The sequence below is a fragment of the Balaenoptera borealis genome (genome assembly GCF_965194805.1).
Source record: "Balaenoptera borealis genome assembly, chromosome: 20".
In the NCBI taxonomy this organism is placed as follows: domain Eukaryota; kingdom Metazoa; phylum Chordata; class Mammalia; order Artiodactyla; family Balaenopteridae; genus Balaenoptera; species Balaenoptera borealis.
In genome coordinates, this window is record NC_138879.1 from 44,578,526 (window position 1) to 44,598,140 (window position 19,615).

General features: G+C 54.6%; 1 protein-coding gene across 3 annotated transcripts in view; it reads left to right on the forward strand.

The window, feature by feature from the left end:
• KSR1 (kinase suppressor of ras 1) overlaps positions 1 to 19,615 on the forward strand; it is a 148,099-nt gene that overhangs the window by 108,124 nt on the left and 20,360 nt on the right. The window contains exons 4-11 of one of the 3 annotated variants that reach the window (XM_082371303.1): positions 2,432 to 2,891; positions 5,130 to 5,182; positions 7,630 to 7,690; positions 11,425 to 11,508; positions 13,108 to 13,169; positions 13,264 to 13,370; positions 15,059 to 15,227; positions 17,547 to 17,588. In XM_082371303.1, the coding sequence (XP_082227429.1) occupies positions 2,432 to 2,891; positions 5,130 to 5,182; positions 7,630 to 7,690; positions 11,425 to 11,508; positions 13,108 to 13,169; positions 13,264 to 13,370; positions 15,059 to 15,227; positions 17,547 to 17,588 (1,038 nt within the window). Of the gene's footprint in view, positions 1 to 2,431; positions 2,892 to 5,129; positions 5,183 to 7,600; positions 7,691 to 11,424; positions 11,509 to 13,107; positions 13,170 to 13,263; positions 13,371 to 15,058; positions 15,228 to 17,546; positions 17,589 to 19,615 lie in introns of those variants that run through there. The other 2 variants (XM_082371304.1, XM_082371302.1) reach the window with 2 other exon arrangements.

Here is a 19,615-nt window from a genome sequence, read left to right on the forward strand (position 1 = left end):
CAGGCAGGCAGATGGGTCTGCCCAGCAGTGGCTGCACTTCGAGTGTACCTGCTGGGGGCTGGGTGGGTACCTGTGATCACCCTGTCTCTCAGGTCATGCGGTCGGAGTCTTCATGGCACCCGGCAGGGCCAGGTGAGAGCAGTCTGGCTGCAGTAAAGATAGACTGTGGAATTCGACTGCCTGGGCCTAGCACTCTGCTCAGCCGCTTAGAACCCACGGGACCCTGGCCAGTTACTTAACCTCGCTGTGCCTCATTTTCCTTATGAGTAAAATGGACATAACAACAACACTTCCTCTCATAGAATTGTTCTGAGGATTAAATGAGTTAAGGATAAGTACTTAGTCTAGAGCCTGGTGCATATTAGATGCTCTTTTCAGTATTAGGCCTGTGGGGTCATGGAAAATGTGGATGTCTCTGGTCTTAAGAAAGGTGATGAAGGATGTTTCTTTATGCCAGTGGCTGGTGGACAGGAGAAGATCATACTCCCCATCCTTCATCCATGGCAGACATCACTAATCAATCCCTGAGCTCTTCCCACTTAGTGACTCCAGAGTCATTCTCAAGCAGCCACTGCCAGTTGACTGGTGTTGGCATGCACAACAAGAGCCATTTGCCATCCATGAGCTGGCTCAAAGCAGTGGTGATTAAATAGACAATTTGAAGAATTGAGGGCTTGTTTCCTTTGGTGGCAGACTTGCCCATGGATCCATGGAACTCATTCTTTCATCCCCTCAACAAGAGTGTGTTCAGTGCCTCCTATAGGCCAGTTTATAAATTAAAGTGTAGGTCTTGGCCACAGTTCTAAAAGAGCAAGCATAAAGGAATACACAGACTAACTCATTCTCCAAGTTGATCCATGAATAGAAAGTCAACCATGCAGTGAGGTAGGAGGAAGGGCATTTGAGGAGGGGATGGAATGGACAAACCCTAAGAATTGCAAAGGATAATCCCTCTCCACCATCTCCAATAGATGGCTCTGTGGGCTAGGCTTGACCACCTCTGATGACAGAGAGCTCATTACCTCCAAAGGCTGTGCCGTTATAGGTTGTTCAGCATTGGTAGCCTTGGGGGAGGAGGCCCAGTGCTGTGGTTGAGATCGAGAGCTTGGTTCCCATCCCACTGCTTACTTAGCTGTGTGACATTGGCAGTGTACACAGCCTCTCTGAATCTCAGCAACCTCACTGTGCTGGGCGGATTTAGGAAGACAGGGTATGACTCGCAAAGTAGAAGGATTAGAGGGTGAAAGTTCATTTTGCCTTGAGTCAAAATCTGCCCTGTATACTTTCCAGTCATTGATAAATATGAGGAGGGAGGTGTCTTCTTCCCCACAACAGAGTGTCTGTAGATGGGGGTCCTTTCTTCCTGCCCCTACCCCTTTACTATCTCCCCATTTCCTGTAAGGTCAAACCTCAAGCCCTTGGCAAGACATCCAAGGCCCCTCCGGAGCTGGCCCCAGGTGGGCTGACCCTCCAACTTCATCTCTTGCCTCTCCCTGGCTTGTCCTGACCTCTCAAGTCATGTGGCACTCAGAGTCGTTGCCGGAAAGTGCTGTGTGCTCCCTGCCTTTGCATGCACTGTTCCCTCTGCCTGGTACACCTTCTCCACTTCTTCCCTAGCTGGCCCAGCCCAGTTGCCACCTCCGCTGGGAAGCCCCCTGACCCCCAAGCTATTTAGGGTCCTCCTCCTCTGTACCCTCTCAGTCCCCATGCGTCTCTGCGTCAGCACACAGCACGCCGTGTTAAGTGTCCGTCACTCTTACTGGACTCCTCAGGCACCACGGATGTGTCTTTTTTTAATGCCTTGACACCCGGCATATACTCGAATGAATGGACAGGCCGTGTCATTGAGTTGGAACCCCTAGAGCCTCAAGGCCTCAGGGGCCTCAGGCAGGGAGTCACCACGAGGACGGCCAAAAGTCACTCACAGGCTCCTCTCAAAAGGAAGTGGCTGTTGATCTCTTTCTAGCTGGATCTCTTTTCTAGCAAATTCCCAGGGCAATTTGCTGTCGGAAGGTCGGTGCAGCCTCTTTTCCCGATGATTGAATTTTCTTGGAGGGGAGTTATCCCTTCACACAGCCCAGCTTCCCTTCCCTAACTCTTAGAGGTCAGTCACCGCTTCCCTCTCTGAGGTCACCCACTTTGGGGGTGGGTTTCCTCGCCCGCTCCCCACAGACCTGCCAGCAGGAGCCCTGCGCATTCCCTCTCTGGTCCTCATTTTCCTCCCTGTAAACTGGGGACAGTGATATCTACGCTGGCGCCCCCACAGTCAGCCGGATAGTGTGGAAGATAGTGTGTGGGCACCAGCGACCTTAAACAGGTGAAGGCTGGCAGTCGGAGCCTCCGCTAAGGAACTGTGCTCCTGGGCCCTGGCCACCTCACCTGTGAATCCCTCCAGCCCCGACCATCTGTGACTCGACTTCTTGGCCCGCAGGCGGGGAGCACAAAGAGGACTCGGGCTGGAGTTCGTCGGACGCCCGACGGGAAAGTGGCTCCGGGCCTCCCGCGGACACCCTCTCGTCAGCCAGCCTGCCCTGGCCCCCGGGGAGCTCCCTGCTGGGCAGAGTGGGCATCGGTGCCCAGGGCCCACGCTCCGTCTCCGTGTCCGCTCTGCCCACCTCGGACTCCCCAAACCCCGGCCCCGGCGAGGGCCTCGCGGACCCCTGTATCTCCCTGCACACCAGCGGCCGGCTGACGCCCCGCGCGCTGCCCAGCTTCGTCACTCCGCCGACCACGCCCCAGCTCCGACGGCACACCAAGCTGAAGCCGCCCAGGACGCCGCCCCCGCCCAGCCGCAAGGTCTTCCAGCTGCTGCCCAGCTTCCCCACGCTCACCCGGAGCAAGTCCCACGAGTCTCAGCTGGGGAACCGCATCGACGAGGTCTCCCCGATGAGGTAAGAGTTCCTGCCAGGCAGGTGCTGAGTTTGCCGTCTACTGAAAGTTCTGACTATGGTTTTCTCATTGTAAAGGTAACACAGGCTTGGTTTAAAACGGATAAAAAACATAGAAGATGCAACATGAAAAGTGAAAGATGCTCCCATCTCTCAGTCCGTTCCCCAGACTACCTTATCAGTTTGGGCCGAATCCTACTAGATTTCTTTTTGAACACACACACACACACACACACACATACACACACACACACGCAAAATGATACCATGTGTCAGCCAGGTTAGATTGGGTTATGCTGCAATAACAAATAGCCCCAGATCTTTGGGTCTTAAAATAACAAAGATTTATTTCTTGGTCTTGCTGCCTGTCCATCACGGTCAGCCTCATTTCAGATCCCCAGGCTGGAACATTGTCTAGAACATCCCACTGTGGCAGAGGAAAAAAGAACTTTAGATGTTACAACCGAGTAATTAAATGCTCTTTCCTGAAAGTTCCACTCACCATTTACGGCCCTACCCAAACAATGGAACCAAGAGATGTCGTCCTCCCACGTGTGCAGAAGGGGGAATTAGAATATCATGCTGAAACCACTAATGATTATCAAATACTATGTACTCTGTTCTGTACCCTATTTTTTTCAACTTACCTTTATTTCTGAGAACTTCAGGTCAGTACATCTTGAAATACCTTACTCTCTTATTTATTTATCAAAAAATTTTAATCTGTTTATTTTATAGGTAGTAACAGTCACATAGTCCAGTATCCAAAAGCTTTGTAGCTTGCGTAGAGCTTTGTAGAGTATAAAGTCACCCCCTACCATTTTTCCTTTTCCTTTCAGGAGCCAACCAGGTTGTCAGTTTTGTATATGTCTATAATTATTCAAACTACCTCATCTTTTTAACTTTTTTTTTTACCTCTTTCCAGTGTATAGTTTAACTAATTCCTCCCCTCTTGATGGACATTTAGGTCTTTGTCCTTTTGCTATTACAAAAATCGCCCTTGTCAATATACCCTTGTGGGCAGGGCAGAATGGAAGGAGGGAGTTTTCTTTGGGTGCCTCTTACCTTCTTGTACTTCTGAGGGTTGGAGACCTGGCCCCTCTCCTGACATGGTCTTTTTTGGTCTTGCGTGGGCTTGTTCCCCCATCCCAGTGCAGGCTATCTTGGGTCCCTTATGGGATGGACCCTGGACATCTCTGATGGTTTTGAGTGTATGTCACCCAAGGAGAGAAATCTACCTGTGACCTACCTGCCACTCTCGACCAGGCTGTCCGGCTGGGGCCTGGATCCTCCCTCCTCCCCCCACCCCCCAAAAGGGCTGAGCCTTCCTCCCCCTCTGGATCTTCTTCTCTCAGGAAGCACAGTGATAATGACCATGTGGGCACATGGACATGGGTCCATCAGAGGGCATCTCAGTGGGCAAAACCCAGTGCATCTCTTTCCTCATTTTTTTTCCTTAAAAGAGTGTTAGGAGGGCTCTGGTCTCATCCCCAGCTCTGGGTGGAGAACAGAGCCTCGGGCAGATGACACCACTTCCTCAGATCCCACCGTTGGTGAGCTGGGCCTTGGGCCCTGAAATTCTGAGTCAGGTCCCCACAAAGCCACCAAAACTGGCACTGACATGGGTGCTCAGGCCGCCCTGCTGCCCTGGATGAGCCCTGAGGGTGGACTGAGTGGCCTGGGTTCCCAGCTCTCTTCGTCCCTGGGACAGCGGCACCCCCGGGAGACATCGCTCAGGGCACGTCCTGGCCTGGCCCTGCTTGGGGGCTGCCTCTCTGCTCTGACAACTGTCCTCCTCACCTCCTGCCCCAGCCACTTCCTCTCTGGCTGCCTGAGGCCCCCTCCTGCCTGGGCCGAGCACCCCTCCTCCCAGGGCTCTGGGCAGGGCTCCCACACCTACAGGCACATGACCTTGGGAGACTGTGAGCCTGTTTCCTCAGCTGTGAAATGGAGTGAACTCTAATTACCATGCAGGTGGCTGGCGAGGCTTAGAAAAGCTAATGTATTAAAGTGCAGGGTGTAGCTCCATTGTCCACCGGTGGGGGGCCGGGGGAGCCACCTCTAGCCCTTCTCATTGAGGAAACGGTCCCCGGTCACTCAGCCAGCCTGGCCCCATGCCCCAGGGGCTCAAAGTCCTCATCTGAGAACCTTGCCTGCCCCCGCCCAAGGGCTGATGTTCTGGGGAACACCAGGCCAGTGCGGTGACATAATCCTACTTTCTGTCTTTTTTGTCTCCTGCAGGTTTGGTAAGAGCGATTCATTTTCATCCCCTCTGCCACCCAGGAGTCCTGTTTGTGTCGCCGTCCCCATCAAGGGTGGATTTCTTCGACCCTCTCTTAGTCTGCTGGCCTTTCCATGGTCCAGAAGCAGAGATGCCGGGCAGGAAAATAGCTCTAGGACAGGGAACCTTCAGATGACGGGGTGGCTCAGCCCAGCCAGCAGCTGCTCTGAGAAGCTGAGACCCTGAGAACGTCACAGTCCGCGGACAGCCCTATGGGGGGGCCCCACTTGCACCTTGCTGCCCCCCCCGCCCCCCCTGCCGGTGACCTCTGGCAGGGAGTGTTTACTGGCTGTGCTGCCATGGTGATGCCTCGCTCCCGGGAGAGAGGCACTGTCTGTCCGGTGTAGGTGGACGGTAGCCATCCGCAGAGCCTAGCTGACGTCTTGGGACCCCTCTGTTCAGGAGAGGAACTTCCCTGGAGGCAGGAACGTGGTCGGCTCTGAATGAGGCCCTGAGAGATCGGAGGGTGCGCATATCCCCTTGGGAGGGGATGAGGCTGCCTAGGCAACCTCTGAGTCCCTTTTCTACCTCTGGGCTGAGAGCAGGTTCTTGCACGTGGCTGTGCTGTGGGGCATCCGTCTCCAGAGTCAAAGCAGAGGGAAGCGACCTCTGGGGTCTGCTTTTGATGGTCTCAGTGGAAATGCAGAGACGTCTGGCTTTTACCTGAGCAAAATAGCAGCTTATTTTTATACTGTCCTGAGCTGGCTAAGCAGAGTGATGAGGCTGTCAGCAGGGTCTTCGACATGCGGAGGGGCAGGAAGGAGGGAGGGGGCACTTCCCTGTCCCCAGGGCACAGGCAGAAACTCCCAGGGCCCTTCACAGAGGCTTGGAGGAGAATCCAGCACTTGCATCCCTAGGACAGCCTGGCCCTGCCATCTTCCCAGTTGCTATAGTAATGCAGGGACCATAGCAGTGAGGCTACTTCCCCAGTTTTCCAGGAAGGCAGGACGAGACCTTCAGGACCAGTATTTCATCTCCATCAGGGACAGCCTCCTCTCACCTCCCTCCTATCCCAGGCCTGTGGCAGACATTGCAAATCAATCGTAGGTTGCATTCAGAGATCGATGGTTAAAATCTCATTTTCCCATAGTCTGTTTCGCCTAGACTGGCAGCCTAACCCCTTTTAGACCCATGTGCTTTGATGGCTTTGGCTACTGACTGGGGTAGGGTGGCCCCCACCCCCAGGACGGAGTTGGGAAGAGGCAGCCCCATGGCAGATGTGCTGGCGAGATTGTGGGTTCAACTATCAGTGGGTGGCAGAGGCCTTTTGGTTCCAGTCGGACTCCCCTTGGTGTAGGAGGAAAAGTCAGTACCTCCATCACGCCCTTCTCCTGTGGTTGGGTGTGTGGTACTTGGCCTTGAGTGAACCATCACTTATTGAGTACCAGCTGTGTGCCAGGCCAGCATGGGTTGGAAGGCTGACTCAGAGGGTGTGAGATGACCACAGATCACTGGAGCACTGTGTTCCTGACCTTTCTGGGTCACAGATCTATTTGATAATTGGATAAAAGTGTAGACTCTCTTTCTAGGGGAAAGCCCCCATCATTCCGCTTACCAGTCCAGAGGGTTCCCATCCATGGGCTCAGTTAAGAACCCCTGCTCTAGGAGGAGACAGGTGTTGAGTATGGGCAGAAGGGAGGGTGGGGAGGAGGGGGGGTGCCCTGGTAGAGGAGGGGAGATGGGGTTAGACATGTGGGCTGCTGGTGGATGGACAGATTGCTTCCAGCTGCTCCTCTACTGCCTGACCTATTATACCACGAACACCAGGGATGCCTGTTCTTAGGAGGAAGCCAGGATTGGAGCGAGAGGCCAGGGTGCCCTCTAGGAAGGCAGGCAAAGCTCATGGCCTGAGACTTCCCCAGAGGCTCAGACTGAGTGCCCGGCTGGGGCTGGACCACGTGGGAGCAGGTAAAGCTTCACCTCGTCTTCCCTCTACCTGCCGGGCTCTGGCAGTGGTGGCTCTCAGAGCAAAATTCCCAAGGTGCTTGTGACTGGAAAGCTAGGTAGGTATGCCACATGGCCGACCAGCCTCAAACCCTCTGCCAAGGGTCAGGCAGCTTCTACTCGCCTACCAAGAAGCAACCAGAATTGGTGGCCTGTGGGTGCATCCACAAGGAAGCGCAAGAGACGGGGGGGAGTGGAGCTGCTGTCCTCACCTTGGCTTTGCCTTCCGCCAATGCTAGAAACCTCACGGGAACCATTTCCGAACCGTCTGCGGAGGCTAAGTGGTACCATTTGTTTTCAGGGGGGCCCAAGCGTGAGGGTGACCACACTGGCCCCCCTTGGTCTCGCCTGGCCATCTCTGTCTTGATTAGATGCAGGTTCAGGGAACTGGCCCTCTGCCATATGGTGGGTCTCCGTACCGCCCTAGCCTGTGATGTCTGAGACAGAAGGTCACAGGCACACGCCGTCCCCAGCAGGGCCCCCTCAGCCTGCCTGACCTGGCCCCTTTCCCCGCAGATCTCCCGCACGGATCCCCACAGATGGTACGAAGGGACATCGGGCTCTCGGTGACACACAGGTAGGCCCAGCTGGGCTGGGGCGGGGAGGGGGGCACAGAGCTGGGCTGGGACCCATATAAGCCGAGCCTCCACCAGGGGGTCGCTCTTCATTGCATGGGGAGGGGCTGTCCTGACCCCCATCTCTCAGGGCTCTTTGCCTCTGCTCTGTCTGTCCATGCCTCTGTGGACACGGCCCGGCACCCACCTGGAGCCCCTGCCTGTCACCAGCAGCCTTTGCGACTTGCTGGGCCCTTTCCTGCCCCTCCGTCTGCGGAGGGAAAACACAGGTCCCAGGAGACACAGGGTCAAAGGCCCCGGGAGGAGGAGCCGAGAGCGTCCTCTGGGTCCAGCACGACCTCAGTTACGTGGACATAACTGGCCACACATCAGAGCCCCGTGGAACTTGCTGAAACCCCAGACCCCATCCCTAAGGTTCTCGGGTTGCCAGTCTGGATTCCAGCAACTTCCGGTGACTCTGGCACTCACGCAGCTGGCGTGGCTGATGTGGACCCATAACGTGGACAGCCCAGAGGCCTCGGCCTCAGCGCTCGTGAGGCTGGCGTGTGCTGCCAACAGCAGCTCCGGGCGGCGTCTTGTTCCGCCCCCCGCTGTCCCCCACTGCCAATGGCCAGCAGGATGGTCCCTTGGGATGCCTGGTGCTCTGGCCACCCCATTAAAGGATGCTGTGAACACAACAGGGCCCACTCATTTCCCCCCGGAGCGTGAGCTGCACTCCAGCCTGTGCGGGAGGCCGGCCTCGGATCCTCACCCAGCGGTGCAGACTCGGCTCACAGGGCTTGAGTAGTTTGCCCGAGGTCACGTGGCCACTGAGACGCTGCTTGAGCCCCGTGGCTGGTGCCCAGGCACCTCTGTTGAGAGCCTTGGCGGGGCCGGGATGCCTGTACCCCAGAGGCTCGGGGAGGAGAGTGTCCGGCACCAGGGGAAGCTGTCTGAGTGCCTCCGTCTGTCACACCCGGTGTCCAGTGCGATCTTCCCAGCCGTGAGAGAGCAGGACCTCTCCTGTTCCCTCTCCGGTTGGGACACCCCCCTCGCCCGTCGGCAGGAATCCCTCCCAGCCTCAGTTTCCCCCTCTGCGGTTGGGACTTGCTCTCAGTCCTGTTGTGAGGATAAAATGGGGTGAGGTGCGTGGGAGCCTCATGCGTCCAGCCCTGGGGAGCGCTGGGTATTTAACCTCTGGCTCTAGCCGGAGAGAGGCCGGCTTCTCCGAGGGACACCAGGATCAGTTTTGTTTCATTTTTGCCGTGGCTGCCCCTGGTTGCACAGAGGATTTGCCAGCTGGACCCCGAGTGTTTCCCAGGCTGCTGCTCCCTTCCACCCGGGCAGCCGTACCCCTCTTGTCTGGCACGGCCAGGCTGCCCTACCTGCCTGGGTTCCGGGCGTGGGCATGGGGCATCACGGTCATACCCTCTTGGTTTTTCTAAATTCATGATCCGGGCCTCTCTCGACAAGAAGCTCTGAAGGTTTTTGGTCTAATCGTGAGGGGAGAAAACTGTTCCATGACGCTCACCCCAGCCCATCCACCTCCCTGGCACCTGCCCCTTCTCCGGCCGAGCCCCGACTCTCATCTCAACCTGCTTTCAGGATTTCCTAGTGGAGATCATCTCACGTACCACTGAGCTGCTCCCCTTCCCCCCATGTTGACATGAGAGGAGATTAAAGACCAGAGAGAAGGAGAGTGTGGATCCCAGGGTGGCCAGATTGGGGCTCCTTAAAAAGCGTTCCAAGGGGGTGGGCGTCTTTGTCCTTGCCCCACAGGCTCCCATCTTGGCTGAGTAGAAACGGTGACATTGACGCCCACAGTCCAGGCTCTGCACATTTATACAGCACGCGAGCGATCCTCCCCAGATCCCTGTGAGGGGAGAGTGTTGGCCTCGTCTGCAAAGGCTTTGACCCATCCCACAGCCAGTAGTTGGCAGGATTCAAAGCCGGTGTGGTCGGACCCCAGAGCCCACGCTTTTCCCCTCATTTTCTGGCCCAGGGGTCTCTCATAGAGCCGTGCTCTGGTTCAGAGACCTGGGGTCCCGGGTCACACAGGGACTGTGTGACCTCGGGAAAGTCACCTAACCTCTCTGAGCTGCTTTCCTTGCCTGTGTACTAAGAATCCCAGACCTGCCTAACTCCCAGGGGTGGTCACTCCCAGGAGTAAGCTAATGTTCATGGACGCGTTACAAACTGTTCCCCAAATACTGTTGCTGTTTGTTCTGTTGTTACTATGATATACAATGCTTTTAAAAATCTAGTCCTCCAAAAATGTGAGTTCTTTCTGCCCTTAGGCCTCCCCACCCTATGAATGGACCTTGGACTTTTTCTCTGGAGGATACCACCCACTCTATCCCCATCCTCCTTTCCAATATATCTTTTGTGGTTTTTTAAAAATTGATTTAGTTTGGATTGAAGTACATTTATAATTCAAACCTCAAGAGGTCTAGAAGGGTACATATGTGACAAAAGCCCTCCAGCTGCTGTCACCAGTCCCCAGGTCCCCCTATAGGCAGATCTTGGCAGTTTCTTTTTATAATTTTTTTAAAAAATTTTTATTTATTTATATTTATTTTTGGCTGTGTTGGGTGTTCGTTTCTGTGCGAGGGCTTTCTCTAGTTGCGGCGAGCGGGGGCCACTCTTCATCGCTGTGCGCGGGCCTCTCACTGTCACGGCCTCTCCTGTTGCGGAGCACAGGCTCCAGACGTGCAGGCTCAGTAGTTGTGGCTCACGGGCCTAGTTGCTCCGCGGCATGTGGGATCTTCCCAGACCAGGGCTCGAACCCGTGTCCCCTGCATTGGCAGGCAGACTCTCAACCGCTGCGCCACCAGGGAAGCCCTTGGCAGTTTCTTGTGTGTCCTTCTGGAGATATTTTTACATAAGCAAAGACATATGTATATTCTTCTGCCTCCTTTTTTGTTTTCACACAAATATTGCATATATTATACACACTGTTCTATCCTTTGCTTTTTTTCTTTTTAAAATCGAGGCATAATTTATATAGAGCTAAGTACACAAATAAATTCTTACATATGTATACACCCACGCATACCACCCAGAGGAAGATTCAGAGAATCCACATCCCAGAAAGTTTTCTTTGGCTCTTCCCAGTCCGTAGTGCTACCAACCAGAGGTACTTTTCACTTCTGTCATCATAGGTTAGTTTTTCCTGTACTTGAACTTCATATAAGTGGAGTTGTGTTGCATTGTACCTTACTTTTTTCACTGACAACATAATTTAATTATCATTCCCTATTTGTGCAAAAAGAGCTTCCTTATTTTACTTTCCGGCTGTGTGGTATTCGGTTGTGTGCATGGATCATACTTTATGCAGTCAGTCACCTGTACACCTAAATGACATAGCTTGTTTCTCGTCTTTTCTGCCACAAACATGCTGCAGTGAGTAACCTTTTCAGTACATCGTTTGACACCCGTGGGAGTATCTGTTGGATGAATTCCTGGGACTGGAATCGCTCTGTGTGCGCACTTATGATTTTGATTGCTTTTGCCAAATTGCCTGCCAGAGAGCTGGCATCGGTGACCACACCAGCTTTGGGGCTTTGGCAGTGAAGACTTTGTGATTAAGAAATCTGAATGCCTGGGGGAAGCAGTGGCCCCTGGGTGTCCCTGCCCTGCACGCGAGAGGGTGCCTGGGGCTCTGGGATGGAACCAAGTCTCCTGGTCTCTCTGCGGCTTTGTGGACCCTTCTCCATCCTGGCCCCTCTGAGCAGTTCTGTGGGTCCACCCCCTGCAGGTTCTCCACCAAGTCCTGGCTGTCGCAGGTCTGCCACGTGTGCCAGAAGAGCATGATGTTCGGAGTGAAGTGCAAGCATTGCAGGTGATGGGCGGGGCGTGGCAGGGGTGGCAGAGGGGAGCAGACTCCACACTTTTAGTTTAGTAATAGTCTTGCTACTTGATTCTTGGCCTTAGGTCAAGTCGGAGTTCAAAGGAACCCCTTTGAGAGTTCCTAAACCTATTCATAATCTCAGCACACCAGGGAGTGATCAGCCCTCTCTAGGAAGATTAAGGGAGCATCAGGCACAGCACTCTTAGGAGAAGGGAATATTTGAGGTGGGCTCTGAAGGATGAATAGAAGTTTACCAGGTAGACTAAGGAGGAAAGAGAATTCCAGGCCAAGAGAGCATCTTGTGCAAAGGCAGAGAGGAATGGCAGGACTGTTCTGGAAACTGTAAGGAGTTCTGAAGTTTAGCCTTACGTGTTAGCACGCAAGGAATGGGGAAATGGGGACAGGGAATGGTAGAAACAGAGAAGTGGCTCATGGTACTTACAGAAGAGAGTGAGGGGAGAATGTAGATTCTATACAAATTCAACCTCTTTTCCTGCTATTGTGGTTTTTGGTAGGAAAGAAAGGCAAGGATAGTGAACAATGTAGGGTGAGCAGAGTCTGTCCCCTGCTGTCTGGCTGCCCTCACCTTATAGAGGATGGACCTGGAGTCTGCTCCCAGTCTACTTCGCCCCTGTGTTGCTGTGTGACCTGGGGCAAGGTGCTTGCCCTTTCTGGGCCTCATTTTTGTCAGGTATACATCTGGGAAGATGATTCCAGGTCTCTCTGTCCATCAGGATTGCTCCAAGAATCTGAGCTAGTGTGTATAGTTAAAGCATTTGGGCTCCTGCCAGACTGTAGGTGATGGGTCTCATGTGTGTCAGTTGGATAAATTGTGGTTAGGAGAGTCATCAGGAAAACGCAAAGGATATGCCAGACCTTTCTCACCAGTCTAGGTCTTTTGTGGCTCCTGGCCATTTGGCTTTAAATTGGGGACCTCCAGCTCCCTTTCAAGTAATACCTTTCAGGCGGAGAGCACAGGATAACCTCTGAGCCCCAGGCTGTCCTGCAACTGCAGTGAAGTTGGTAGAGCCCCAGCCATCAGCCCATTTGATCAACGAGAACCCCAAGAGGGGGTTCAGCAGGCAGAACCAAACCAAGAATCCAGCTCTTTCCACTCCTGCCACTCTGGTCCTCAGACCACGTGGCCTGTGTAGGAATGTAGCAGGAGGGGCTGCCCCTGGCTTCCCTGGGACCCTTTGGTAATGGAAACATTTTCCTTCTAATTCATCTCTTAAGTTCAGACTTGTCTCAAGCTTTCTGAACACGAGTAGAGGGTCTCCTTTTGTTTAGAAAAGAGAAATCGCTGTGTGACCCACAGCAAGTTAAAATGGGTGTAAACAAACCTGCTTTGATGTGAAGATTGGGTAGGTGATAGCAGGAACATGGTTGTACTCAACAGATAGTAGCTGCTAGTACTATTAACATCAGATGTTCTACACGCTTAAGCTAATGTTTGTTGAGACATTTGTGGGAATTGAGGCAGTCACGGTTGAGTGTTGCACAAAACTTCCAGGCGGTGCTTCTGAGCCCCTGTGTGTGTCCCAGGGTCCCGTGTGGCTTTTCGTGCACTGACCCTGCCTTCTTTACCAGGTTGAAGTGTCATAACAAGTGTACAAAAGAAGCCCCCGCCTGTAGAATATCCTTCCTTCCACGTGAGTTTTCTGCCCTTCCCCCTACTGGATTTGGGGTGCATCTTTCTTGAACCTGTTTCCTGCTGATGGTTACAACGCCCCTCTTTTTAAACAGTACCCAGGCTTCGGAGGACAGAATCTGTCCCCTCAGACATCAACAATCCGGTGGACAGAGCAGCTGAACCCCATTTCGGAACCCTCCCCAAAGCACTGACAAAAAAGGTATGATGTTAGGCGAACCCTCACCCAGCGTTCCTTTCTGTGAAGCACCCCCAATATGGAGGTCCAGCAGGGGAGCATGATACTGCAATCCGGGGTGTGTGGCCAGAGGGTGGCCTTTAGGGATCCCATATTTAGCCATTTCGTAGATTTCACATTTGTGTCCAAATCTTAGTTATGTGCCCATACGCCCCCTCCCCTATTTTGAGCTACCATTTCCTGAGTACTTACACTGAGTCGGGAACTTTTTCCATTGATATCTCATTGGATCCCCACAATAGTTCTAAAAGTCACGTGCTGATATCACCTCCATTGTTTTCTTTCTATGGCTTACGGGATCTTAGTTCCCCGATCAGGGATCGAACCTGCGCCTTCGACAGTGAAAGCGCAGAGTCCTAACCACCAGACCGCCCGGGAATTTGATATCACCTCCATTTTACAGATGAGGAGATTGAGCACGGGGTCCCCCGTGAATGAGAGGCAGGCCCGTGGGGTTGTGCCCCCATCGGGCCCCTGACGCCTGCCTTGGCGGCTGGCACACAACAGGCAGCGAGGAAACGTTTGTATTGAATGCTGAGCGAATAAGCAACCCCGTGAGGCAGCAGCTGATGCCCCTGCTGTATAGACAGTGCACCGTGTGGCTCAGAAGGGTGGGGTGATTCGTCCAAGGTCACACAGCTGCTGAGTTGGGGCTGGGGTTCAACCTGCCTCGAGCTAGCCCCCTGCCCTGGCTGGCCTGGCCTGACTGGGATGGAGGGTCCGGCCTTGACGTGTGAGCGGACAGAGTGAGGGCCAGTGGATGCAGCCGCCTCCCCCCTTTAGCTTGGCAGTAGGCAGTGTGGGTGGTCGCTGGACGGTGAGGCCCACTGCGTGGCTTTGGTGGGTTCCAGAGTCCACCGTGCATCCCAGAGCCTTGAGGGCCTGTACAGGAGAAACCGGTTGAGCTTAGCATTTAACCCAACTTGGCCCCAACTTTTTTGACCAGGAATCCCTCCCCAACCCCCTGAGGAACTGGTGTGTGGTCTGGGAAACACTGGTCAGGTCCAGGGTCCCCCCGTGATGTAGACTCAGTTCCCCCCAGTAGCCCTCCCTCAGGTGGTCCTCTGGCCTTGCTAGGGCCCACGCCACTGAATGTCCTAGCCGGCAGGTCCCCCTGCTGAGTGGAGGGAACACTTATTAGGCACCCACTGTTACCACCCACTAAATAGAGGCTTGTTGGAGGCTGAATTTAATTCGTTAAAAGACCCTACTCTGTAGCCAGCCCAGAGCTAGGCCCTGGGTGTATGACGAGCAGGTGTGGTCCTTGCTCTCCTGGGACACACACAGCGTGGTGGAGAGAGAGTCTTCAGAAAACCGCCCAAGACGCCTGCAGCTGACAAACCGTAGTTCAAGTGCCCTGATGAAAAGTGCTGGAAGCCATGGGAGGATAAAGGGGAGGAGCACGCCCCAGCCAGGACTGGGGAAGGACTTCGGGGAGGAAAGGACGTTTGAGCTGAAATAAGAAAGATGAGAGGAGCCCTCCAGGGGATGGACGTTGAGGTGCGCGTCTCCCTGTCCTGTTCTTCCCTCAAATATTAGACCCATAAAGCGCCAGGACGCCCTGGCTGACCTCCTCCTTTTTAGGTGGGGAGGGGTGGGGGGCGGGCGGGGCTGGGCGGTCCCTGCCACTGCCTGTGTCTCTGGTCCTGCAGGAGCATCCTCTGGCCATGAACCACCTGGACTCCAGCAGCAACCCGTCCTCCACCACGTCCTCCACGCCCTCCTCGCCAGCGCCCTTCCCGACGTCGTCCAACCCACCCAGTGCCACCACGCCCCCCAACCCCTCGCCCGGCCAGAGGGACGGCAGGTTCAACTTCCCAGGTACCACACCTTGGGGCTTTCTCGGGCCTCAGGGGTGGGGTTGCATGTCCCTTCTCTGCACACCCCGGCAGGCTCAAGGTCAAACACTGCCGCCACTAAGAGCACTTGCTGGGAGCCAGGCTCTGTGCTGAGCTCAAGAGCTTCACCGTATTTAAACTTGCTGTGATTGCACCCATTTTACAGATGGGGACACAGGTTCAGAGGGAGCAAGTGGCTTGCCCTGAGCTGTACAGCATGTAAGCTGCAGAGGTGGGATCAAAGCCAAGGCTGATGTAAAGCCTGGGTTTTTTTCTTTTTTTAATTTATTTAATTTATTTATTTTTGGCTGCGTTGGGTCTTTGTTGCTGTGCGCAGGCTTCCTCTAGTGGCGGCGCTACTCTTTGTTGCGGTGCGCCGGCTTCTCATTGTGGTGGCTTCTCTTGGTGCGGAGCATGGGCTCCAGACGCGCAGGCTCAGTAGTTGTGGCGCATGGGCTTAGTTGCTCCACGGCATGTGGGATCTTCCCGGACCAGGGCTCGAACCCGTGACCCCTGTCTTGGCAGGCGGATTCTTAACCACTGCGCCACCAGGGAAGTCCCAAGCCTGGGTTCTTGACCTGCTCCCAACGCTGCGCTCCCATGCATGGGGTGGCTTCTCCTGGGCGTTGTTCACTCACTCGGGGCTTCTGAGCTCCCAGGAAGCAGGACAGGCGGCACGGGGAGCTGGGGCAGGCCCAGAAGGCTGGGGCGAGGGAATCCGGGGCTCTGTGGCTTACCTGCTCTGTGATCTGGACAAGCTGCTTAGAGGGGCGCTTTTGTTCCCTTTTCCATAAAACAAGAGACCGTGTGAGGCTGGAGTTAGGTTATCCCCCTTGTATGGATGAGGCCACGGAGTGCACCGGGGAGTGCGTGCCAGAGCAGAGCTGACCTCTGACCGTGGCCCCGGCTGCCCCGGGTCTATAGGGACAGGGACCCCGCCGCTCGGCCAGGCCCAGGGTGTCCCACCTCCCCAAGGAGCAGAGCAAAGCCCACTCACCCATTCAGGACTGAACTCCGGCCCTGGCCTCCCAGGAGGCTCCTCGCAGTTGGTCTTGGCCCTCGGTGTGTTTCAGGTGGCAGCCCGGGGGAGGAGGGCGGCTGGGACATTCTAGTTTGCTCCGGACCCAGCCAGGCCCACTGCCAGCTTCAGCCCGTGGAGTGCCAGGCCAGGCCCCACCTGTCACTGGCCCCTGGGGCTCCAGGCTGAGGAGGACAGAGGCACAGCTCTCCCTGTGCCAGGGGAGCCCTGGCTGGGGCTGCTTGCAGCTGGCAGGAGGCCAGGCAGCCTCTCTGGGCCCATCTCCCTAGGGTCCCAGGGACTTCTTTTGGGGGATGGTGAGATTTTTAAGAATCTTTCTTCTTTTTTCCCTGCCCCTTCACCTTAACACGCATGTGGCTGGACATCTCCCGACATTAGTGTGTCGTCCCGAGCCCACCTCTCCCTCCCCGGAGACCCAGCGATGGCCCCGCGCGATCACCCTCCTCTCCTGTTCTGCTCTGTCATTGTTATGCTCTGAAACCGGACCTTTTGCTGAACGTCCTAGTTTGGGTTTTTCTGAAAGGAAGGGCCTGTTTGAAAAACAACAGCCAGTGAAAAAGTCCTTTGTGTGATGTCAGCCAGAGCTTCTCAGCTTTCCCTGATGTCCCCAGGCTGGCCTCACATTGTCCCCTGCACAGAGCCCTCTCTCTCCAGGATCTGCTCTCTCTCTGGTCCTGGGCTGGGCTGGTCCGGCTGTTAAGGTGGGATGGGACCTCCTCCTACCGTCCACCCACTCTGTATTGTGGGGAGCATTTCTGTGTATCTCCGAGGCCAGCCCTGGGGCAAGGTTATTGTTTTGGATGGTGACTTAGAGTGACTGAAGCCTCGGCACCTCCAGGTGTGAATGCGGGCTGGGGGATGTTTCCCTTCTTCTGCACACAGCACTATTCAATATTTTCAGAATCTCAGTTTTTCTCCCCGTTGTATTTTGCCCTCCTGGGCTCATGCGCAGTTCACAGAGGAGAAGGGGGCCTGGGAGATGAATGGAATTGGCCAGGGCTCTGCAGCAGGGTGTTTCCTGGGACTGGGTCTCCAAACCCCAGCCCTCCGGTGCAAGTTCCTTTACTCCTGGGGGCTCCTGCTAATAACCGCTTTCTCCCAGCTCTTCTCCTCCTTCCTGCATGGAAGCTGGGGCAGGGCAGGTGGGGAAGGGCTGCCGCAGCCCTATAACCAGCCCCTCTCCCCCAAGCCCGTGCCTCCGTCCCCTCTCCTGCTGCTGCATTTGCTGTTCTGTGTGTGACTTACCTGCTCTTCTGTTTAAAGCTGCCTACTATATTCATCATAGACAGCAGTTTATCTTCCCAGGTGAGTCCTTTGCATGGTTCCACTAACTGCCCCTTGACGTGACCCCCTCTGTCCAGCCCTCTCCCTGGGTGCCTTGGAAGTACCTGAGTCTCACACCCACCCATTTTGAGAGCTGCCTGTCTGTTGAGGCTGGGCAAGGGGGCAGAGGGAGTGGCCTTGAGGCTGGCCCTTCACAGGAGCAGTGCCATACTGGGAGGACCCTTGGCACCCATCCAGTCCTTCGTCTTGCACAGACACTTCAGGCAACTTGTCCAGGGTCACACAGCTAGGAGGTGGCAGAAACCCAGTCTGCAGAATAAGGGGAGAGGATCTTTTGCTGATGTCTTATGAGCGTCTGACCAGATATCTTCCTCTATATAATGGCAGGGAAACTACTACCCTATCTTAAAGAAGGGGACGCCAGTTTGGGAAGGTCTGCAGCCTTCACTTACTCGGTGGGCCTCACCTTCCAGAGCCTTGTCACACAGCGCTATCTGCTGGCAATTGTTGGAAATGCCTCCAGTGCAGAAAGTTTAAAGAAGAAAACTTTCACTAAGACATTCTCATTGATTCCCTTTCACAGAAATTGTTTTGTACACCTTCTGTGTGCCAACCTTTGCATTTGACCATATTCCTGCCCCTAAGGAGTTTATACAATTAGTACTTATTTCTCTAGCTGGAGGTGACAAGCAATAGTACACATAATCTGCAACTTGAATTCTGAATTCAGCGGTATGAAGGTTCTGTGTGTTTTAGACCAAGACAGTAGCTTATTTTTTTTTTTTCCTGGATTAAACAGGTCTGTCTTGAAGTCCTGGTATTTTGGTTATTCCAGGCTTTCCTGTTCCCCAGCCCAGCTCCATTAGGGGAGTGGCTGGAGCATCTGTTAGTTCTTACAGGCCCACCCCAGTGGTTTTGCAGGCTGTACAGGCTGGCCGGGGTCAGGACCAGGCTCCCTGAGCTGCTCTGTGGCTTCACACCCATTTTTTCTGTGGTTCCCCTCCAAGAGCCTCCCTGGCTACTGCTCTAGGGTGACGTACAGGGGAGCACCCTTGAAACCATGGGGAAAACGTGTGGCTCTTCTTCCAGAAGGGTCCATCTTGCTCTGAAGATACGTCAGGGGGGAGAGAAGGGAAATATAGTTCTATTAAAACAAATGTGGACATATTTGGAGCAGAATGCAAAATGCACTCTTAATGTTTAAGGAAAAGTATGAAGCTTCAGAGACATTTTGCCTCCGCCCAACTTGGGGTGCGGTTTCTCCCCAGACCCCCACCTCCCCATGTTCCCCCGTCCCCGTGCATGTGTTTATCTTCTGTGGAAACATTTGAGCAGCGTTGGGTGGGTGGAAACATCAGGCCGCCCTTGACAGTCTGCAGACACAGTGTAGTGGTGTCTGGAAGAGCCTTAGAAGAGGCTTCCGGGTCTAGGATTTCCCAGAAATTGTACACAGGATGTTGGGTACATGTGTGCATTTCTCTGATAGGAAGGCCCGCGACCTCTATCAGACTCTCCAAGTATGATCGAGATGTTGACAAAGCTACAGGGGTAGTCTTGGAGAAAGCCCAGAGGGAGGTGAGGGAGGTTTGCTGGCTGATGGGGAGGCTCTTTGTCCTAGAGGACAGGGAGAGGCCCTGATTAGTTCAAGCCACTGCCACCTCCAGCCTCTTCTTTTGCTAAAAAGGGGAACAAGGGGCCCACCCAGCCCTGGGGCTGCCAGCCTCCCCGAGTGCGATTAGAAGGGACCAGAGAGAACAGAAAGAAGCCAGCAGCAGAAGCAGCCATAGGGCATTTGGCCTGTAACATGTTGGCTCCACACTGGGGTGACCATCTGTCCTGTGTTCCCTGGACGTGGGGCTTTCAGTGCTGAAACTGGGAAAGCCCCAGGCTCAGGGGTCAGTGCCAGCTGCCCAATCCTGGGGCCCCCGGCGTGTGGACCGTGCATTTCTCTCTGCCCAGAGGCTGCTCCACCAGCCACCCAAACCCTGAAGCTGAGGGCATGGGGCCCCTGCTTCCCACCAGCAGTCCCCGGCGGCTGTGCCAGGCAC